Source organism: Mobula birostris, chromosome 19 (assembly GCF_030028105.1).
Source record: "Mobula birostris isolate sMobBir1 chromosome 19, sMobBir1.hap1, whole genome shotgun sequence".
Classification (NCBI taxonomy): domain Eukaryota; kingdom Metazoa; phylum Chordata; class Chondrichthyes; order Myliobatiformes; family Myliobatidae; genus Mobula; species Mobula birostris.
The window spans coordinates 10,899,653-10,923,068 of NC_092388.1; the positions used below are offsets into that span (position 1 = coordinate 10,899,653).

Here is a 23,416-nt window from a genome sequence, read left to right on the forward strand (position 1 = left end):
TACTGAAAGCAGAAATCAGGAGACTGTTGGTGTTTCCTATCCCACTAGGTGTAGACGCTGTTGTTCTTTACCGCATTTAAAATAGTCAGAGAAACACTATTCCAGAGACTGATTTCTGATGTTTCCCTAGTCTACACAAGCTAACAAAAAGGGACATTATGCCTGTACAATGAAAAAAACCCAAATGGAGAACTGAATGAAAAAAAAATCTATTCTTACAACTGTTATTTACCTATCTAAATTACAATGTTCATCTACATATAAAACACATTTACTGAAATAATAATTTGTTATTCTGTTTCTTATTTTCGCATCTGTCTTCTAATCACTGTTGATCGAGCTATTGTTAAATACGTGACGCAGAGCCATTTTTCCATGTGTTAGACTATATGAAATATGCATGCATAACTATATCCTGTAACCTAATACGGTTCTCATTGGGCCACTAATATTCTATTAGAACCACCTCTGTTATAGTTCAGAACTGATTTGGTTGTTTGTAACTTTGCTAGCACAGTCGTCGGATCTCCAGGGAGTTTTTTGAACTAAAGTCGTTTTCTATTGGCCAGACACTGATCAGCTGGTTATATTTGCTGCTGTCGCTTTGGCGCTCGGCCATCCTGAAACAAACCACCTCGATGACTACTAATAGCTAAACCACATTGTGTACTAATACATAACAAATCATATTACTACAGAGTGTGGAGCAAATGAGTTCGTATTTTGTGAACCCCAGTTTCCCTGTTTCACTGCCTAGTGGCCAGGACTCTTTCCTCGGACAGATCCCACTTTATACAACGGGCTATGATGCTCTAAGGCACTTTCCAGCTTCCTATGGGGCAACCACCCTCCAGGATAAGAGTTACTCTTCACCTTGTTATTATCAACAATCCAATTCAGTAATAGCTTGCAATCGTGCATCGTATGATTATGGAGCTTCTTGTTTCTACCCTGAAAAGGATCTAGCCAGTATCTCGCCATCCGGTAGTGGAAAGCATAGACCCCAGGATGACTTCTTTTCCTCAGACCAACATTACAAAACAGATTGTGCGCAAAACAAAATTTTGAGTGAAGAAGGAAACGACCGGAAGTACAGTACTCCAATTTATCCTTGGATGCAACGAATGAATTCAAGTTCCAGTGAGTATATTTTAGTGCCTACAGACACTTTGTTCCAACTTTACTACAGGAGTGCTTACATATGTTAATTGCAGTGTTTAAATGGGGCACTCTGGGTCGAATCGGGGAATTGAATAATATGGTTGATTTGATAATATGACTTTACTGTTTTGAATTTCTTTGACGTTTGTGTTTCCACCATGTAGGTTCTGTATTTGGGCCTCATGGGCGTCGAGGACGACAGACCTATACACGATTCCAAACACTTGAGCTGGAGAAAGAATTTCACTTTAACAGATATTTAACTAGACGCCGCCGGATAGAGATTGCCAACGCACTCTGCCTCACAGAACGTCAGATAAAGATCTGGTTCCAGAATAGGAGAATGAAATGGAAAAAGGAAAACAAACTTCTAAACACAACAGAATCCAACAGCGAAGAAGCAGAAGATAAAACAGGGGAGTAAGAGCGCAAATTCAAAGGAAGTTACCCTGGGCCTTTCTGTTTGGTAGTGAGTTACAATGTGCTCATTCTGCTAAACAGTTTAGAGAGAGAAAAAAATAATCGTATATCTGTTTGTTTTCGTTGTTCCTCTTGAGCTTGTGTCTATGTATAATTGGTAGAGGAATTGTTCAAATAATTCGCATTCCATAGGATACAATAATTATACGGTGTAGGATTAATTGTTTTATAAATGCGAAATGTGAATGTTTCTGCTTTTCTAGTCGTTACTATGTGATGGGTTGCACCACAAATAATGACCCAATTGTTTCAATGGATAGTTTGCTCCGTAGGTATAATTTGACAGTCTCCAAATAAATGATCGTAGTAGATATGCCCATTTGCTAATGATAAATATTGCATTGTATATGTCCACATTTTGCCCCCATTTTTTGTTGTTTTTAGATAATTAAGAGGGCACAGTATTCAGGCAGGTCGTGCCATTCTTTCTCTTACAAAGAAAACAATTATATTTCCTTTTATCCTGACATTCGTACGATAAACTAAGCTAGGTTGGTAACGCTTTCGCTTTAAATTGAAGTTTTGAGGATAAAAATGTCTTAAATATATATTAAGATATACATTAATATATAATTAAAAGCAAGGTGCCCAATTTGTAAGAATTTAGCCTTTAGCAAAAGCTGCCGAAAACTTTTTGTATTAAATAAGCTGTGAAAGGAAACTTAGCACTGTGAAATTGATCGGTAGATGTCCTTGTTTCAGAGAGGAAAAAAATGGACTGTATACGTGGTAAGAATGACTATTTGGTTTCTGGGTTCATTAAATAGGGCAATTTTCACTAAATGCACAAGTAAAGACGTAGCTAGAGCCGCGTTTAAATTGTAAAACGTTCTTCATGATATTTATTACAACAAACCTAGAAATAGTGGTCTTGCACAAAGCTGATGTTTTGATTAGGTGGATGACTATTTGTAAAGTGCGCTGCCTTTTGTTAGATAATGTACAGCATTTACTAATCGAACCAACGCAAAATGCTGTGCAAAAACATTATTTCCACGTAAACTGGGCACAAAACGACGTTTATATACCAATCGAAAAGGGGTCCCTGTTTAGGATGTAATATGTAATAAAGTAAATTGGAAAAATTTAAACGCATCTTCAATATACGTGACATGAGTTTTAAGAACGCGAAAATTGGCTTGAGAGTTTAAGTGCGGGGTGGCTTCGAAATTTCCGCAGATACACGGTGAACTCTAACATTGTGAGCTATGCAGACAAAATAAAAATTTAAAACGGCGTAACAGATTAAAAGAATTAGCATTTTGATGCTGTACGATACCGTTTCTCCCCTGAACTAATCAGCGATGGTACCCGAAGCGTACGAAAATCACAGAATACATAACTAAAATTAAATCTAATTTAAAAAATTTCAAAACAAGCCAGTTACAAGAAAACGTCGAGTCCTATCTGTACCACCATCAGCTCTATCTTAAGAAAACCCAACATCTCTGGTGGGTTAAATAAATGTACTGCTGTGCGACGTAGATTTTTTTTGAAAGATGCTCTTCCCATTGGTTTATGTGATTTATTCTACGAAATGTAATGGTTAAGTTTGAAATGTGTGGTAGCCTTAATTCGACCCGAGGCCGATTTTCCCGTTCATCACAACCACAGTCGCATAGCCTCTGTCTCCAGAGGGTGGCGCGCAAGGACAACCCAAAGCCAGTGCTGGGAGCCGCCGGCGCGCCCCCGTGCGCGCCACCCTCTTTCTTTCTTCCTCGCAACCTTCCAATTTGTAGCCACAGTGCACGGATTTACCTCTAGAGGTCATCAGCGAGAATTTACGACTGGACAACAAAAGCACGTGATTTCAAGTCGTACCCCATATTTGGGTGCCTACGTAGGAGGGAACGAAGTACATGTCCCAGTCATTTCCATAATTCATCATAAATTGTGCAGGGTGCTAGACGCACAAACGACCAAGAGCCACAAATCAAGTAAAAAATAAATAAATAAAAAAATCAAATGAGCTCTTACTTTGTAAACTCATTCTGCGGTCGCTATCCAAATGGCCCGGACTACCAGTTACATAATTATGGAGATCATAGCTCGGTGAGCGAGCAATACAGGGATTCTGCAACGATGCATTCCAGCAGGTACGGCTACGGTTACAATGGGATGGATCTCAGCATTAGTCGTCCAGCATCTAACCACTTTAATGCCAGTGAAAGATCTCGAAGCTACTCTGCAGCAGCAGCAACAACAGCAGCAGCAGGAGCAGGACCAGAAGCAGGGGCAGACACCAGGTACAACCAACCTGCCACGTCCACTCAGTCTCCTTCACCTGACCCTCTGCCCTGCTCCGCCGTGGTCAGTCCGCCTGCCAGTGACAACCACCCCGGAATCAAAAACTCCATAGCAAGCCCAACTACCTCCTCAAATTCCAGCAGCAGCAGCAGTCAAATCAGTAGAGATGGGGTTGGCACGTCGCCTGGTACTGAGGATGACACCCCGGCAAGCAGCGACCCTCCAAGTTCACAGAACGGGCAAGGCACAGCACAGCAGCAGCCTCAGATTTACCCCTGGATGCGAAAACTGCACATAAGTCACGGTAAACTCCCTCCTCTTTCATCCTTGCATTAGTGGAATCTTAAATTACTTTACGCGTTGTAAATCAAAACGCTAAATATATACGCTAAGACTTCCGTAAGGGTCATAATTTTAAGCTGTAATTATATTTGTAACCATTTGCGGGGTGGGATAATATTAGTATCCAGTTACGTATCATAATGTGGGGGTAAATAAGAATTGTTAGATTGAAAAAGGTGTGGTTAATAGTGGGGCAGATTCGTCCAAGTGGAGACTTCAACATTTTGTTCCAGTTAAGTTTCTAAAGTCATTTTGCTATTAAGGCATAGAAGGAGCGCAAAGGTTAACGTAGACAGGCGGGTGCTTAAATTTCAGTCTCCTGCATTCAGCTTGTATTTTTTTTTGTAGTGTATTTCATATTATACTGATTGCACTAAACAAAGGATTCATTTTTGTGTGTGTGTGTGTGTGTGTTACAGACAGTATGGGAGGACCAGAAGGTAAAAGGGCCAGAACCGCTTATACCCGATACCAAACGCTGGAGCTGGAGAAAGAATTCCACTTCAATAGATATCTGACCCGGAGACGACGGATAGAAATTGCACATGCTCTTTGCCTAACCGAGAGACAGATTAAGATCTGGTTCCAAAACAGGAGGATGAAATGGAAAAAAGATAACAAGTTAAAAAGCATGAGCATGGCCGCTGCAGGAGGCGGATATCGCCCTTGATCAATAGAAGCACTGGCCACTAGCTGACCAATTAGCATAATGTCAATACAGTACTGACTTCCAAAACTCTTTTCCCGTGTTACTTCTATGAAGAAAAGCATTTCCATGTTGCCGTATTCCAATCTTTGCATCGTTAGTCTGCTTTCTGGTCGTACTGTTGCCTGTACAAGTCATTGCTTACAGTATATTGTCTAGGAATAGGATAGCCTTGTGAATTATAGCTGTTTTAACTTATTTATATTAATACAAGCGGTATTACTTGAAGTAACTGTATAAAATCGTCTAGTAAAATGTAATTATGTGTTGCACTCTGCAAAAAAAGTGTATGTATGTGTTAGTGTTGCTAAATGTCAAAATAGCTCCAAGCTTGCAATACGAATTTAATTTCAGACCATCGTCCTCTGTATTTGATATCGTAGTGTTAAATCACTGAGATGCTACCTATTCTGTGTTATTAGTGAGCAGTGAATTTTGTGAAGGGTATTGCGACTTTGAACTGTATGTCTATGCTGTGCCTTTGTATGACTTTGCACGAATTCCAATAAGTGGCTCTTAGCGCAGCGTCGGTGTATGTTTTTTTGTGACAAAGGATAACTATAAAGCCTAAAAGACTGGCAGTTTAAGAAATTAGTGATGAGCTTTTGTATTTGTTTTTAAAACTGACTGGAAGTTAAAATAAAGTTTCTATAGTAACTTTCCTGCTCTTTAGACTCCCAGATAAGTATTTCTCTTGCGTTTGTTGTCTTGTGAATTAAAATGCTTCCACTACAAACGCTTAACATAGTTTTTGTCCAAAAAAAAGTAAAAGTTTGGCATAATTTTTATAACTTTGCTCTAGATGAAAATATTGTAGATTGGTTAACCGTAGGGTTTCAAGTTGCGCAAACTTGTAAAGACGGGTCTCTAACAAATGCATTTCGAAATTTATGATTATTGCAAATGGCGGAATTCGGTAGGAATTAGTTCAGTGAATATTTGAACGTGGTGCTATATTGTAATTTGGTGTTTTTACGCATTTCGGAGTGAATACGTACGCCTCTTGAATCCCAGTCCTTGCGCTCTGAATTTTGCGCACCGTTTCCTTCTCCTGCTAAAACGCCAATTTCCTTGCTGCCTCCATTGCTGTTCTTGCAATTGAACAAACCCTTTTCATAGACTTGATTTCTCTGAAACTCTATAGTGTGGGTCTGAGGAAAGATTGCACCCTGAAGCATTCCAACCACTTTTGTTCCGCAGGTAGGCGTTAAGCCACGATCTCTCAACTCCCCCATTCTAAAGTGTAGCGTAAACCTCTTCCAACAGGTATTTTCACTTTACAGAGTTAACTTCACTTACCGCGTGAAAGCAGGGCAGAAAAGTCACCACTTAGCTCCTGACAGCAAGGGGGATCAGTACTTTCACCCTTTCTGCTGAGTGAGTGCTCGTCCTTTAAAGTTATAAACAGTAAACTTTTATACACCTCAGTTCCGGCTATATGACATTTGGGTGCCAAATGAATAGGGTTTTGTCTATGAATTAGATCGTAAAATCATCCATAGCACAGACTGATAGCCTCACTGGCTATAAAAAATCACGTGGTGTCATTAAAGTAAGTTTTATGGTTTTGGGGAGTTGACATGGAACAGTATATTCTACATAACATATAATCTCACTGACGCTGGACTTCATTTGGCTCCTTTGCAGATTGCGTGTGCAGGCAGGCCACTCAAATGGCTAATCTTCTTGCTCAGAGGACTATCCACAGCTCCACAACTCCAGTATACAGGAAAGTTGTGTTTTCTTGCAATACAAGGTAAATTCTGTTGAAATATTATCGTTGCAATTCTCAGCAAGAAATTTGGCCCAGTAACACAGGCCTTGAGCGGCACCCAGAGTGCACTGAGGCAGAGAAAAAAGTCTGAGTGAGCTACGAATTAGTTTCTTTTTGCGTTCAAATGAAGCTTCTGTTTTTTTTAACAAATCAAGTCGTGAAAAAATGAAAGATTAAGAAAGAAAAAAAAACTTTGAGGGAGGAGTGTGTGTGTTCCATTAAAAATGTAACAGGTTTTTGCAAGGCACGATTAATTCTTACCGAAAGCTACTGTTATTGTTCAGTACTTTTATATTGTGGACAGACTTTTTTTTTGCCCCGCAAAGTCTGATAGTGGTGTTTAATGTGTTTATCTGTGATTTGTTTGAGGGGAGTGTTCTGCTGCTGTTGTGACAAGTCTCTTGTTGGTGTTGTTTCAAAGTATATGTTTCAAATGTATTCATTGGCAAGCAATTCGGGAGCTTACGGGGTACTGATATTTTAATGAGTAGGGTGTAAGTGTGGTTTGAAGAGTTCCAAAATAAAGCCAGTCTGCACACATGAGCTGATTAAGGTACACAGACTGTATTACATGATTCTTTCACGTAACCAAGCAAACCGCCCCTCCCCCCAGCCCCCTCCTCGAAATCGTAATTTAAACTTTTATGGCGACAATCATCAGTCTTTTGAGGAATGGAAGTACGGGTAATATAACAAAAGATGTTACTGCAAAGAAAAACATCCTTAAGATCTAAACTTAGGCACATGTGCGACAGAAAGACCAAATTTATTTGTAACATAACATCTGAAATACGCCCAATAGAAGAGTTACTGCAACTTTTACTCTTAATTGTTGTAACGCCAACATTGTTTTTCTCGTGAATTGCAGGCTTCCCACAGTAGTGGCTGACGAACCATAAAGTTTATGACCGATTTTTTATTCTTTGAAGCTTCCGCTAGTCTAGAATGTAGATGAAGGCTTACATGTATAATCAAAGGAAGAATGCTTGAAAACAGTATTTCCGAAGAACGAAAGTTTTTTTTGAGAGCAAAATTCATTAACTTCTCTGGATATTTCATTTTCGTTTGTAATGTCATAGCAAACCTATACTATAAGAAGTAGAGATAATAGGCGACTACAGATTTAAAGAGGTTGAAAGCAATTACCCTCCAGAACTTACACTCAAAACATTCCACTGCAATTAGGTCTGTTTTACGACGTGCTATAAAACCCAACAGTAAATAAAGGAAATCGGCCCCTGTATCAATACAGCAGTTCCGGATCGGCCATGTCAATCGCGTCAATCTGTTGTAATTTCCTTTGTATTAGTTTACATTTAAATATGACAGTTTAATATATCATCTGTCCAGATCACTTAAAGGCCTCTTATAACAAGCCAAAACGATCTTTAGTTTCAATCAGTGCTGGAGTGCCATTCAGACAAACATTACATATTACTTATTACAGTTACAATTGATTTCCTTGCGAATGCATTCCTAAACCCTAGTGGTAATGTGTTATTTCGTTTCAAATTACTCAAAGGGTTATGCACTTGATATAATTTGTTGAACTTGTGGGGGGGGACATTTCATTTATATATAAAAAAACATTCTACACTCCAAACTGGACAAGAAGTTGGAAGAGCATGCTGTGAAGTTAAGGATTAAACGTGTGCATGCTATCTAAAATGGGAACTGCACACCTTTGAGCAATGCAGATATTCTATGGAGACCAATACAGAATGGCTTAGGATGCTCCCCCACAAGTGCCGAGTTCTGAGATTTCCTCGGTAAGGTACCTACTATTTCCTATAAGGCCTTCTTTCTCCATTTAGTATACTGCATCTGTATACTTGAGGGTGTAGGAGAGAGGGAGGGTGTGTGTGTGTGTGTGTGCGTGTGTGTGTGTTGGGGAGGAAGAGATAGAGAGGAAGAGAGAGAGAAAGAGACTGAGAGAGGGGGAGTGGGAGTTTAACTAGTTTCTGAGGAGAACTGTATTTGCCTTTCAGAAGCATCCTTTCAATGGTTTGAGGCTGCCATTTTACGTGAACGATTACAGACACATTTTCAAAACAAAATCAGCGGTTCATTATTTGATATGCCTTTTACAAAGTCTTCTTCAAGAAGGCCATGGGCAAAGACATAACACGGAGTACAAAGGCAATCTGTTCAGTTTGTGAAACACAAATTGTCAATAAATTCAATTTCTTACAAGACAGAATGTTTAATCTGAAAATGTAGTGAATGAACCCTCATTCAAAAAGCAGTTGTTCAATTTAGAAATCGGATATAGGTGAAAAATCTTTTGTTTTCTCAAATTGAAGCAATGGATAAGTTTTAGTTGAGGCGTTTAATTGAGAGCTTTAACGTAACATATCTCTACCCTTTAACATACCATCTCATTAATCAGTGGTTGAAATTAAAAGCAGCTTCTGTGTGGTTCAGCCAACAATTCCCTTATCGTGAAGAAAAAATATAAATGTTAAACAAATGAGAAGTTCTGAGTGGTAAAGAGATGGACGCCAAAAAACCTGGAATGCGACGTGCTTACGTTTCTTCTGTGCTAAGGGCATCGAAAGGGCACCACGTACTTCAATTGCAATCTATGCTAGTTTGCTTTTGGCCAGAATAGAAGTTTCTCTAACCACAACAAATAGATTCTTTATCAAACCAAGAGCCCGTAACAAGGATTTTGATGTAGTTGTCCCTTTTTTGTAATCTATAAAATGTACGCATCTTTGTATTATGTGAGACAGGGACAAATTTCTCGGGGGCCCTCTCAGTGGATCTGGGGTTGTTGGTGGTGGTGGTGGGAAGGTGGGTGGGAAAGAGCGGCTGGCAGTGTTGAGAGTAACTATTTATGATTAAAGTAAGATAATTGACTTGGTATTCATTGCATCTTAAAATAACTTTAAAAGGGAGTGGCAATATTCCTCTGTTTATGAGCATAAAATGTTACCATACAGCTCACTGAAATGCATGTGTGATAATATTATCCACATGATGACCTAACATATCAGTTCAGATTATCTAGCAAGCTACGTAAGTGCTTAACCGAGTAGTTGCCTTTTTTAGTTGCATTTAGTCCATCTATCTGACTCTTGGCGATATTGTTAAATGGAATATTTGAGGTCTAAAAATGAGGGTTGTTAAAAGAAAGTAACACACGTATGCTCTCAGGAGTTCCGTCACGTTCACGTTTTATTTCTTTATTTTGTTCGAAGTCCCTTGGCACTCAGGTTCATGGAATTAACTGTATTTCTGCAGAGACAACTAATGAGCTAAAGAAGCAGATTGTTACTAAATACGCTGCCATGAATTTTTCAGCCGTAAAGTTTTGACTGCAGCATGACCTTGTAGAAATAAAGAACTTGTTAAGTCTTCCTGAAATGATTTCATTAATAACCGCGGTGTGTTTACTGGAATGGAAGATATTGTTGTAATAAAACGCTGAAAGATTCCGTTCACATCAGTATGTCTTGCTACAGATGGAATGGGTTGGGGGGGGGGAGTGAAACATGCGAACCCACTAAATAAACCATAATATATATTTTTTATTTTGTTACTAGAGACATGTCCTTCATAAAATAAGGGGGATGCAAGTAGTTATCATACACACTTTATCTAAATAGGGTATCATTACGCAAAGATTAAAATAGCAGTATGTATTATGTTTATGCATTTGTATTTGTCAACCCTCTTCTCTGGAGGAAGGAATCAGTAGCTTAAAACAATCTTTTAGAGAGAGTTCACTTAGAATCAATTCGCAAAAGGAAATTTCACAAAGTTTTATTATTTTCCCGCCTCCTTTTTTGTTTGCCTCATCTACTGCTTACAGTTGCGACATAAACTAATTAATAATGCATCTTTTTTTTCTTAAGAGGGTATCATATTAAAGTCACGCGTCTTTGGCAAGGAGAGTTCAGAATGCGCCCCTCTTGTACAAAAATTATGTAATTTGGATGGGGATTATTTCATTGATTGGAGGATTTTCGTTCCTTAAGTCAAAAAAGGGCATGTTTTCAGGGAAGAAAGAGGTATCTGCACACTCTGCAACTCACCAGCAGAGCTCGCTTTAGACCAAGTTCACAGTCAGTATTAGCAGGGGCTGGAAGCTTGCGTACCCATTGTTCTATCAGTATAACAGAAAAGAACGAAAATGCGAAAGTAAACTCGTGTTAAATTGATTTGTTTTTCTCCCCCACACTATCTATAATTACATTGGCTGGTCGCTGCAATGATAAAAAAAACTTACCCTCTTTGCACATCCAACAAAATAAAGGAGCACTCGAATAAACAGCTTGCAGACTGTTGAGTTTCATGCCATTTTTAAGATTAAAAGGACGTTTCACTTATGGGGGGACGGGTTGGGGGGGGGTTAGGTGTGGGACAGACGGAGAGGGAATGGATGCAACTGCTTTAGCTTTCCAAAACTTGAAATTAGCAGTACATCATGAAAATACTGAACGAAAGGGGATATTATTTAGTCCTCAGTGGGGCTTTGAAAAAGGCTCCCTGTACGGTGGTTGGCAGGGCGGTACAACTATAGGGTCAAAAAGTTGAGGGTCAAAAGTTTACGTTTTGCCCGACTTGCAATCATCTGCTCAGACAGAGTTTGATGTCAATGTTATAGCGCGATCTTGACTATCAGCACAAAAGATAAAATAGCTTTGAGTTACCCGTGTATCATGCTATGGACTCCAGGTGAACCCTAGCGACTGAACGACCTCAATTACTGACGAAAGGAAAGAAAAAAATGCTCTTTTCATGATGGAGACACATTGTATTTCATATTGAAAAATCGACCACGGTATTTCTCCTATCTCCCGTGTAAATGTAGCAGGTAAATCTTTCGAAATTATACCAAAAAAAAATCAAGAGACCTTTGTCTAAAAAGATAATTCAATTGTTTTATTTAAGTTCGCACTAAAATACGCTTTTTAGGATTTGAAATACAGCAGAAGTCTGTCGAATTCCAATATACAACAGGGTACACAGTCCTCCCCTAGGCAAAGATCGACATCAATTAAATTTAGATTCATAGAAACCTTCTTTTAAAAAGAAATGTAGAACAACTGCTGCTAATTTAGAATTAATGAACATTTCAAAAGTACATATGTTTGCATTGACATCCTATTTAAATCATAAAATTATATAGGTATGTGTCCTACTCTGTATCCTTTTCATTTCCGTTTTGTTCATATCGATGGAAGTGTAACATTTGAGAGGGAAATAACTACATATAAAGCTGTTAAAAAAGCTTAGTTATTTCCTCAATTACTTCTATTTATTTGAACAAATCCTTAGCTATGTCTTGCTCTCTTATTTTTTTCACCCCCTAAAATAAATTTCAGTAGATAATATGAAGAATATAAATTATATATAGAATGATAAATACACAAGCTAACATTAGAATCATTACAGGATTACGGCCAGTGTTTTAAATGTATTACAAACTAATCTTAGCTATGCGTGTAATCTTAACGACTAAGTAAACTAATAAGTAAACGACTAAATTATAGAAGAAGGTCAAATTTTGTTTGGGGCATTAAATCCAGATATAATATTTTATACAAATATAAGCATTTAAATAGCACCGCCGCCGTTTGGTCATGTTATAGATCATGATCAAATACGTCTTAGCTTAAGATACCGATAGAGAATATAAAGCCGTGTAAAAACGTCTTATATTTCTTGATTTTCATCATAGTTAGCAAATTATGAGTAACGGGATGCAGCGTATTTTGTAAACCAATATTAGCGTTCTACCTAGAAACTGGAGAATGCGTGCATTCGAAAATCATTAACACACAGGTAATGGATTAGGAAAGTAAAAAAAGCATAGTGTTGTAGGGATAAACGAAATTAATGTTTGTTAAGAGCAGGCCAAATTGCATAATCAGTACACCAACAGTTTGCAAAAAAACCCAATCTATTTCATATGTGATTCAAAAACAAATGCATTATTCAGTAGGTCAAGGAGCCATCTTTACTCGGAGTCCATATAACCTTCTTCACACCCCCTACCCCCACCCACTCCTCCATCTCATTCTTCTTGAAACTTACAGATTATATTTATTTACTGTATGTATGGATAAAAAGGAGTAACATTTCTGACACAGTAAGGGACTCATAGAAAAGTGGCGGATTTTGGTGAAAGAAGGAAACGGCATGATATTGTATAACAGATACGAATAAAGAGAAGACAGGAATCCATCATGCATAAATGGACCTTTTTTCCTTCGCTAAGAAAGATGGGAAGCTTATTCTAAACGAATAATTTCGTTTTGCGATTTTGACACTTGTTACTAGAATAGTTTGTTGGAAATTAAAACGTTTTCCGAAGCGGGAAATCATTGGAGAGGGAACACTCCATTGGTGAAATTAGGAAACAGGACATCTTGTCACAATTTTCAAAATTGAAGGTCATATATGAAAAACGTGTTCCCTAAAATAGTAGATTTATTTTATGAGAACGACATTCTGACATAATATATTGGGGATGAAGTTTGTAGAGGGATGGAGGCACGAGTGAGTGGATTTCAAATTAAATGCAGATGTATTAGTAACACAATACAGCCCTTTGTGCAACTTTTTTGTATGTTAAAATTATTATCAAATCTAAAAAGAAAATTATCCGATCCCGGGTATTTTTAAATGTTATTTAATATTTTCCCGAATTATTTTTTTCTGAGTTTGATCAAACAGATTTTTACAAATGCATTGATCTTTCACTAGAAGTTATATTTACAAACATTGAAGCACGCTACAGAAATGGCTATTGCGACACTCGGGACTGTATAGAACCCATGCATTTTGGCTACTTTTCCCCCCTCCACAAAGGTAATGACCTGGGCAAAACACTCTGGTATTTGAAAGAGCACTATAGGCCTTTTAGAAATGGCTAAGTCCAAGGCCGAGGTGAAATTCAGGTCACCGCGTCTAACAAATATGAAAATGTCGCCTCACGAATGGCACGCCTTGTTACTTAACAAAGACTGTCAATGTATAAGATTAATAAGAAACAAAATGCACACGGTGTCACTTTTCGGTCACTTCCAAACTTAGCTTCGCGTATCCCTTACGAAATCTCATTTCATTGAATAAAACCTTTTGTTTTGTTTCCCGTGTCGAAGTCCAATAAATGCACAGTTGTGCAGCTCTGTGGGATGCGGTGCAAGCCTGCCCGAAGATGTATCTTCGAAATGTACCATTTTATTTGTTTTATTTTGTTTTTGACTCGGAGACCGGCTGTTTTAACCACATGCCCCAGATAGAGATGCGAAACAAGTACACTTTGGCATGATGCAATCTATCTGATAAATCCCGAGATGGATTCGGACGCCTAATGAAGAAAATATGAAACTCTTAATCATCTAAACTACTGATTTGCTGTTCGGAAGAGTTAAGACTGGTAAAGTGTAATTTCTGATTTATTAAAACGCGAAAACAAATCTTCCATTCAGTGCCTCAGAACTTGGATCCTCTTTTACGTGAAACAGATTTCATGAACTCGACTCTTTCTAAAATTAAAATTTGGTGAAAGTTCTTAAGATCCCCAGGTTTTGGAAATGTCGTAAAAAGCGTTAACTTTGCCTCTCTCTTTAAAATGGCTGTAAATCTGCCCTTGCAGTAAAAATGTCAAATGTGCACGCAGGCGAGCTAACACTTGGGGGTCTTGGCTCTATCTGTGTTTATTATGGAAAAAATGCTTTGGCGACTGACCTACATTTGCTCGTCTTCAGAAACGCCCTGTGTTTATACGATGAGCTCTAATTCCCCATTTTTCGACAAAAAACGTAAATACAGATATCACCCAAGTTAATTAGTAGACTGCTTTATTTACTGGCAATTTATTTGGTTAATGCAAAACGATGCACTCTAAGCCTACCAAAGGAAAATCATGGGGCGTGTGGTGGTGGTGGGGGGCACAATAATTTTAGAAAGTTTGTATTTCTTATAAAGGGCGTTGTTTAACAGGAAGTAAGATTTTATTAACATAATCTAGACCACATTATTTCATAACATTGTGGGCCGTATTATACTTAATTTAAATATAAACATGCACAGAATGTATTCTAGGGGGTGTACAAAATAAATTCGCACAAGAAATGTATGTTGCTGTGTTAAATTGTCCCTTCTTTGTACAGTGAGCAGTGGAAATAAGCGTGTATTAATTACACCGAAAGTCAATTGATTTTTACAGCATGGTATTTAATTGAACGCGTTCTAATGGGCGATTACACTCCGCTGCAGAACAGGCTGGGCTGGTAAATGTACTCTACTAAATATGTGTTCCAGTGCATGGAAAAGATTCACTCTAATAAAATGTGAGCAAATGTGCCTGGATACAGTGTGCCGTTCAAACAATAAAATTGAGATTTTAACGCATCCCTTATTGACAAGAACGAATGCTAATGAATCACTTTTATGGCAGTCCAGAAAGCATATTGCATATGCTTATTTTGGAAATGTAACGCGCAATGCAGCAACTTGGCACTTATTCTGTTGAGGGCAACTTCTTATTGCATGTATTCGAAAAATATCAGAATTCGCATGTAAGCATGATAGAATTTTAATCAGGTTAACTAATCTAAAACGCTAATCAGCGTGCTCAATTTATTATTGTCTTTTGAAGGAAAAGACAGCAAACATTAGAAGGCGTTATCAAATACCACTGGTGTTTTAATGCATTGCTTTAACAGATAGCATTTATTAAAGTTACATGTTTCATTCATCCACTCTTAACCATGATATTGTAGAATTACCTGGAAATTAATTGTTTTTTTCAGTAATTAGCTATGCAAGGAGATGAAATAAGCTTCGTTTCAGATTGAAATGTGCAAAATTAACAAAGTTTAGTAAATTCCCTTTAACATATATCCATTCAAATTAATCGATTTACTGAGCATTTGTGCTTTCTGCATGCTTTTATACATAAAAGTAATGCAATCAGTATACATTTTAACAATCCATTTCCAATAATACAATGTTCGTTTCTGTCACTCGTATTTCACCTAGCTCAATTAAATCAGATTTTAAAAAATAATATCATAGGACAATATTAAATTAAAAATATTGCACAATCGAACAACTAAATGGGAGTTTTAACAAAATTTTATTGTATCATGTTGTTGATATCAATTGAATACATCACGTTTAGTAGTATACATGAAGCAGTTGGACACAATCTTCCAACACTTAGCGAATGTGATTTTACATTGAAATCTTACTGAGATATTCGAAAAGACACAAGTTTTATTTCATTAAACCTAATATTTCTTAGAATTTTATGGGAATTCTTTCAAAGGCTGAATCTCAGAATGTCTTCAATGGTATCTGTTACTCCAGTGAATTCTCGGAATTATGCCACGAAATAGCCTTAACTTCCCTGCGATATATAGGTGAAAATGCTTATAGAGTCGCATTCTCAGAAAATAGTAAACTATTTAAGACATTATCAGACCGCTCTTGATACTATCTTGTGATATTTTCCCCCGTTAACACACATCTTGCAAATATCTGTTGTCTATATAATATCGTGACATCATTGCCTATTTAAAATTATTTTACAATTAGGTGTTTTTCCTGATTACTACGGTTTTTTTCTATCTATGCGGCAACATAATTTCGGGGAAACGAGATTTTGAATGATAATATGGAATTTTTCACTGGACTCCATGCATTCATCATTGGTGTATTTCCTTATCCGGGACCCACAGCCACTCGTCCCATTGGCTGCTTACATCACATGAACAGCTAACTTTATACACTTGACAGCAAGTAGGAGGGTTTTATGGAACAGAAAAACGACAACGCGAGAAAAATTAGTATTTTGCACTTCAGAAATTAATGACCATGAGTTCGTTTTTGATAAACTCCAACTACGTTGAGCCAAAATTTCCACCTTGTGAGGAATATTCTCAAAATAACTACATACCAAGCCAATCTCCTGAATACTACGAGCGACCGCGGGACACTGGATTCCATCATGAGGCACTATACCCACAATCAAACTACCCAGAGCCGACCTACAGCTTCAACAATGTCCAAGGCACTGGCAACCAGGACATGTCGCAAAGGGGTCATATGCAGTCGCAGACTAGCCTCCAAAATCACATACCGAGACAGAATCAGCTTTGTGAAGTGGTCCCAGTAGCTACACCAGCATTGTGTGGCCAAAACGCGAAAAATCCCACTGCCCAGAAGGGTACTCTCAGCAAAGAGCCCATAGTTTACCCGTGGATGAAGAAAATTCACGTTACCACCGGTAAGTAACTAAAGCAAACTGAAACAATTAAAATTCACTTGAAATCGGATGTGCGGAACCCTTTCTGTAACTAGCCCTTTCATGAGATTTACGATCACCTAACTGTTAGGTCGGTAATTACAGAGCCCATAAATTTGATTGCTCTGGATCTCGCTTCTGGCCATGTGTCTTTGATGCTTTTCTAACCTAAATACCCAGAGCCATTTTATTGCAGTAGATTGTTCTCCGTTGTCAGAACACTTTGACAAAAAACTCTGGACTTTTATAACCTTCATTCACGTGCATCTAATCCCATTGTCAGATTCGTGCCTGTCTCTGTATTTATGTTTGGTACTTTTTTTTTGTTCAGTGAACCCAAATTACACTGGAGGAGAGCCCAAACGGTCTCGAACTGCTTACACGAGACAACAAGTATTAGAGCTGGAAAAGGAGTTCCATTTTAACCGTTACCTAACCAGGCGTCGACGGATTGAGATTGCACACACTCTTTGCCTGTCTGAACGCCAGGTGAAGATCTGGTTTCAGAACAGAAGGATGAAATGGAAGAAAGATCACAAACTGCCTAACACTAAGATGCGTTCTGCTAGCTCATCATCTTCTACAAGCCAGCAAACACAAGTATCCTCCCAGGGCCCACAGCCAGATGGTTCAGCACCAAATTCATCAAGCCTATAGCTGCTTCGAGTCTCCAACCCCTCTCCCACAACATAGTTTGGACCAAAATGTGTTCGCCACATAATTGACTTGAATGTGGAAGGATTTCTTGGCAATGAGAATTTTCTTCCAAAGGAAATATGCTGTTAACCTCATTAGGGCCACGCATTTCTATTGTGTTAACCCATTCTCAGCAGACTTTAAAAATGTTTTACTGTTTCATTGGGTACGTTCTGTATCCTTCAATATCCCTACATGAACCGATGCTAAGTTCTGTCAAAGTGGCTTCTACCATGATATTCAAAGCAAAAAGAGCAAAGGACCGTGAATAATAGATATTGTGAGGAACCGTAAGCGTCATCATTTCAACTAGTGTAGTCTGTTGAAATATTTGTGAGAATATAAGAATAAACATGTTTTAGAAAATGAGAAGGGCAGCAATATTTGTGGATGTGGAAATGGTTTTTAGAGCAAATAAACTGTTCAGATGCTACATATATAGGAAATAAATTATGTCGCCAGCGTTATTTAAGGTGTTTTCTTTATTTTAAATCTGTATCCTCTATATAGTTGTGGTACTGATATCAGTATAACGAATGTGCAAGAAGCTTATTCAGAGATTTCAGACGAGTTGTATATTTAACAATTTTGGTACAGTCCAAGTGTGACGAAACTGTACAAATCATTGGTAAGATTTGTGTATTTTCTGTGGATATTTCAGTGTGCTATGTGCAGTGCCAAATGTTCCTGAAACGAAAGACATAATTTACAGTGTATAAACCAAAGCCCCAGGCTTTAAATAAAACGTTAATTCGTGGACCATCTCAGTTCTTATGTGTACAATTTACTTGCAGCGAGGATTTGGTAAACACACCGAAGCTGAGAACTCCTTCCACTCCAAAACGTGACCATACATTTAAGTGATTGTTCACGTTTTTAACTAAAAAATCTAGCTTTCTAAAAAAAATTGCAAAAAATAGCCCGTGATTCCTAAGAATAATCCAGCGAAAGAGGATAAGTTATTGTCTGGGTCTATAATTCATCTTTCTACAACCTTTCCACATCAAGTTCTACGTCACTAGGTCGTAAATAATGCAGTAAAATGTGAGGCGATCAAATAATAAGTCATCTGCAAGGTGGCGAATAGGGCCTTTTATAAAGCTAATTGTTATATTTCCGATCCTGCAATAGGGTATATATAATCATGTGAAATTATTCTTTAGATTGACTTTGCATCTAAGGGCCAGGGAAATGCTAAATTTAAATTTCGCTAACCAGTATTACTTGTTCTCAATGGTCAAGGAAACATAAATTGCGGGAGCATAAAGCGAATATTTACTGTTATATAGTTTTGCTAATCTTGTAGAAGAGGCTAGCTAAGCAAGAATTCACTAAATATAAAGTCGTATCTATCGATTTCTAACATTACGATAATCTAATCTGCTTGATTATATTGTTTGTTTGAAGCAACGCTGATATCAGCGTTCCTGAGAATCAGCGTAGTTTTTTTCTGTGTATTAAATGATGCGTTCTTCAAATAATAGTTTGGTAGAGCAATTGTTTAAAGTTCACTCAAGGAAATTTCGTTCCTTTTTAAAAAATTATTTCTCTACAAAATATAACAAGAACAAACAAAGTCAAAATACCGAATGCACCACATTGTGGCGAAGGGAAAGCATTTTAAGCGCGTTGGGTTCATTTCCTCCTAAAATTATTGCCTAAAAACTGGAATAATCTGTGGTCACGCACAAAATTCTCACGAATAAATCAATCAGAAGCTTTTCCCGGAATCTCAGAAAAATAAACTGAATTGTACATTTTACTTTCTAACCGCAATCTTTTAAAATACATTGTTTTTTAAAAAGAAATTGCAAATAACCAGAGCTAATATCAAACAGAAACTTTATAAAACACGGCTTCTAAAAGGTCTTTAAGACAACTGCAAACGAATATAGAAAGGAAAAGAAAGGACGACGAGAAACTTCAGCCATTAGACAACCGTGCTTGCTTATCTGAAAAAGGAATTTTAAACAGATTGAAAATAACAGATTTTACCCAGAATCATTAATCACCTCATTCAATAAATACTTCTTTGTATACTTCAACAGCAAGTCTGAAGGGTGTTCTTTTAGAGAAGTGTATGAACACATTGGATCTCTTGAATAAAATGTGGCCATCTCGACACACACCATGCCTCTCTGCAACCCCCCCCCCCCCAAGATCCTTGGAAAAGTTGTGGAGTTTTAGCTGGACAACGTTATTACAGCAGGAAATCATAGGACGCATATTTCAAAGGGCAGGCGGCAATTTACAATATGTAAAAGCAGTTTTGCAAAGTGCAAGTTGATTATAGCCTGTCCTTTATTAGACCAAATTTTAGGTGCCTTGAACACATGAAACCCCAGTTTGCATCTTTTTCTTTCTCTTTGATGTTTTTAGTTTATTGTAAATCGAACGGCCTTTTGTAATAAAAAGTTGCATTGTTTGTCAACGGCTGGGCAACCAGAGTGAGTTCACCAAGAGGACAAATTTTCTGACCGATTAGCCGTTTTTAGCGTTGCAGACTGACCCCTCAAACCCTTGACCTTTAAGAGATGGACAGTGCTCTTTCCACTATTTCCTATGCCCGCAGATAGGAACTAAAAGAATACAGCTCGTTATCAAAAAAGCTGTCTAAGATGTCCAAGCAATGTGCATTTAAACTACCTTGATGTATCCAACAATATTGAATATTACACACGCAATAAAGCACAATCACACATATACATTCATGGACATACACGCACACGCAGATCAACTGTATCTAACTTCATGTTTTTAAATGTGCGGCGTGTGCTTATGTAAAGGAGATTTGTCAATGATTTATATACAAGCTCGGAAAGTTGCACGTGATAAGAAACAATGGTTGTTTTGAATGGTTTAATTAATAACACATTTTTAGTTAATGACTTAAGAGAATGGATTCAATCCTTCACTTGTAATCGTGAGATAATTCACCTATCGGAGCACTCCATTGTTCGGATTATTGAAGAGAATAACTGTTACTTTTTTTCCTCGGCCAAACACGTGCTTACTTTCTTGATATTATATGTTTTGCAGTCGACATTTACGAGAGTTGTTGGCAACTGACTAAATTTATTGTAAAAACATTTCTTCATTCGAAACATGTAAACGGAGTCACAAGTGCAAAGTGCCCAGAACAATATGGGTTGAGTCTAAAGCCAACTGAGGTTGTAAGCAAAATTGCCACCAAACCATTAAATTTACTGGGACTGTTATTAAATCGACTGTTTTTGCTGCACAATGTTCCTTGTCACACTTAAAATAACCAGTGTATGTACCATGATAATCGTAGGATGTCGAAGACCTCTAATCACAAAATAAAGCCTAATACACATTTGGGTGGTATAATAAAATATCGACTGTGGCTAGTGAGGGTCGATTCGGTGTCAAATTTAACAGCCTTATGGGGATGTAAAGTCACATATGAAAGAGTTAGCCTTCCCTGTGACTGTTATGTATGCGGAGTACTGTAACACTGAGCTTCAATATCAAACTGTCAGGCGAACAATAAAGACAGCTTGAAGAAATGCCCAGGAATATTGGACTGAGGCAGCTCGAAATGTAGGTGACATAAATGGCGGACCTGTCAAATCTGGGATCAGGACAAGCCAGTCATTTTTTTCATTATCACTTACCAGCGAGCATCCAAACACTAAAAGAAACCCACGAACAATAAAGATTCAAGTAAGAAGGGCGCAAAGAGGAAAAAAAAACTCCACACTCCAAGATAAAGGGTCACGCGTCTCCTCCGTGTATGTATTGAAATTTTAATCTCTCCCGTCACGTGACTCATTAAATAATTAATGCAGCCGGTCCGGAATAGATATGTAGTCGTCAGTATTCGCACTAGATCTGTTTCAGTCTGATGTGAAAATGAAGTTTCCTTAAAAAATAAGTCTATAATTGGAAGATCTGTCTCAGAGTGAAGTGGTACAGATCAGCTAAGAATTGTGGTAAGTAGTGTTTTTATGATCATTCCTTTATTCTGTTTATGTTTTAACATTTTTTTTATTTCTTAAAACTGTCATAAATGTGATGAATAGCGCCCTTTAGTATTCAGATTTAAATCACGGCATGTCTGTGATGGTGTTTAGTCAGTCTCTCGCGTGTCAGTAATATTTTAGATTTTTTCATGATTAATTGCAACAAATACAAACACATATGATGATGTTCTAGTTCACAGTATGTATGCCTGGATACCACGGTGTAGCTGAGCTGCTTTGTTCAATTTTCCTGTCGTTAATAAATCACCATCTCTTACATGCGCAGGGCTGCAACTGTAGGCAGGAGCGTTTGGAAATGAAGAGGCATCAGCTAAATTCCTCTATGATTCATTAATTTGAGCGATTTACAATAAATGACAGAGTTATGCTGCTCTAGTAAATGTACTAACATATGTAATTCTGAACAAAGTGATGCACTTATTCTGACTATATACTGCCTGGCTCTTGTCTAGACCTGATTTGCAACTATGAACAATACACATAAGACTACAGAGTTGTATAGAAACACCTGTCTTTATTATATGTTGCGATAATTCCCCAGCCCTGTTGATTATTCAAATTTTAAATTCATTTATTTTCATCCGTTGTTGGAATAAACTTTGAACTCATATAGATGCAATTTGTCTTCGCCAGAGAATACATTCATCCTTTTCAATATTCTTTTCCTATTTAACAGATAGATTTGGTTTTGTTACCTGGCGAAAGGGCATTCATAAAATGTGCATTTGTTTGCACTCGTAATTAAGTACTGCTCCCAATATTTACAACAAACCATCATTAGTAAAAGTACATAGCACTTAATTAAATGTCTTATCGTTCCATTCAAGTACATTTTATTAGTCCTACTATTCGTTATGATCAATCAAAACAAGATAATTGCAACAGTATACCGGCTAGTACAATGCTTGAACTTCCGGGCTGGCATTCCAATAAAACACTTCTGTAATTGGATCCACCTCCTAAAATTGGAACAGCACAAACACATTATGAGTTGCACATTTGGCAACTGTCCTTTAATTTAACATTGAATGCTTCTTACAGATCTGGATCTCTCTATTCAGAAACAGGGCAAGCACCAGGATTACCAAATTGGGATTTGAGATGGGCTAGAGACCAGAGTTAAGGAGGTAAAAAAATGAAATGGAATTAGGTGTAATGCCGAAATTCCATGGCTAGTCTCAGGTACACTTATTTGGGAGTAACAGGTGGTTAGGTGCTACAGTTCATCGGAATCAGTGGACACTAAATGAAAATGTCATTTATTTTTCCAAGAGTGTTATAAGATGAGAGGCGGTATGCTCTCGGCAGAGCAGATTCCTTCCGCGTTAAAATGTATTACCCAGGCGCAAAATAAGGTAGTCATGGAGCCATTTGAGAGTGTCAGTTTGGTGGTTAGTTGAGGGAACAAAAGCCTTGGGTACTTCCTTTGTTAGGGGTTCACAGCAACCTCAAAGAATTCACTGGAGCCACAAACATACAGCTTGATTTATTTAAACATTTCTAGAATTAAATGTGGAGCCCACTAATTATTTCCAGGAAAACCAACTTCAAGATACTAATAAGTATAGGTTAACATCCCTATGTTTTCCAGACACATTTGTGGGGAAACCTCCTCTAACTGCAGTTGTGCAGGGCAGTTATGTTCCTTTACATGTTAATTTGTTGTAAAAAAAAGATTGGCAAAATACAAGTGCTTTGTGCAACTACCCTTTATTTGCCATCTGGTCCCTGCGTTA

General features: G+C 37.7%; 3 protein-coding genes across 3 annotated transcripts; all 3 read left to right on the forward strand.

Moving 5' to 3' along the window:
* The first annotated feature begins 614 nt into the window (after nucleotides 1–614).
* On the forward strand, nucleotides 615–6,662 carry LOC140212436 (homeobox protein Hox-A6). Its single transcript, XM_072283217.1, has 3 exons — nucleotides 615–1,140; nucleotides 1,326–1,630; nucleotides 6,584–6,662. The coding sequence occupies exons 1-2, from the start codon at nucleotides 711–713 to the stop codon at nucleotides 1,583–1,585; spliced, it is 690 nt and encodes a 229-aa protein (XP_072139318.1). The 5' UTR covers nucleotides 615–710; the 3' UTR covers nucleotides 1,586–1,630; nucleotides 6,584–6,662.
* LOC140212435 (homeobox protein Hox-A5) lies at nucleotides 3,599–5,608 on the forward strand. Its single transcript, XM_072283216.1, has 2 exons — nucleotides 3,599–4,192; nucleotides 4,650–5,608. Exons 1-2 carry the CDS (start codon nucleotides 3,607–3,609, stop codon nucleotides 4,898–4,900), a joined length of 837 nt encoding a protein of 278 aa, XP_072139317.1. The 5' UTR covers nucleotides 3,599–3,606; the 3' UTR covers nucleotides 4,901–5,608.
* A 9,812-nt stretch (nucleotides 6,663–16,474) lies between the features above and the next one.
* LOC140212304 (homeobox protein Hox-A4) lies at nucleotides 16,475–18,425 on the forward strand. Its single transcript, XM_072283007.1, has 2 exons — nucleotides 16,475–16,959; nucleotides 17,309–18,425. Exons 1-2 carry the CDS (start codon nucleotides 16,542–16,544, stop codon nucleotides 17,632–17,634), a joined length of 744 nt encoding a protein of 247 aa, XP_072139108.1. The 5' UTR covers nucleotides 16,475–16,541; the 3' UTR covers nucleotides 17,635–18,425.
* Nucleotides 18,426–23,416: the final 4,991 nt, after the last annotated feature.

Excerpts from the sequence above, each read along its gene's own strand:
- LOC140212436 (XM_072283217.1), top strand. The coding sequence starts at position 711 with ATGAGTTCGTATTTTGTGAACCCCAGTTTCCCTGTTTCACTGCCTAGT. Across the intron at positions 1,141-1,325 it reads ACGAATGAATTCAAGTTCCA|GTTCTGTATTTGGGCCTCAT; the intron begins GTGAGTATATTT and ends TCCACCATGTAG.
- LOC140212435 (XM_072283216.1), top strand. The coding sequence starts at position 3,607 with ATGAGCTCTTACTTTGTAAACTCATTCTGCGGTCGCTATCCAAATGGC. Across the intron at positions 4,193-4,649 it reads AAAACTGCACATAAGTCACG|ACAGTATGGGAGGACCAGAA; the intron begins GTAAACTCCCTC and ends TGTGTGTTACAG.
- LOC140212304 (XM_072283007.1), top strand. The coding sequence starts at position 16,542 with ATGACCATGAGTTCGTTTTTGATAAACTCCAACTACGTTGAGCCAAAA. Across the intron at positions 16,960-17,308 it reads GAAAATTCACGTTACCACCG|TGAACCCAAATTACACTGGA; the intron begins GTAAGTAACTAA and ends TTTTTTGTTCAG.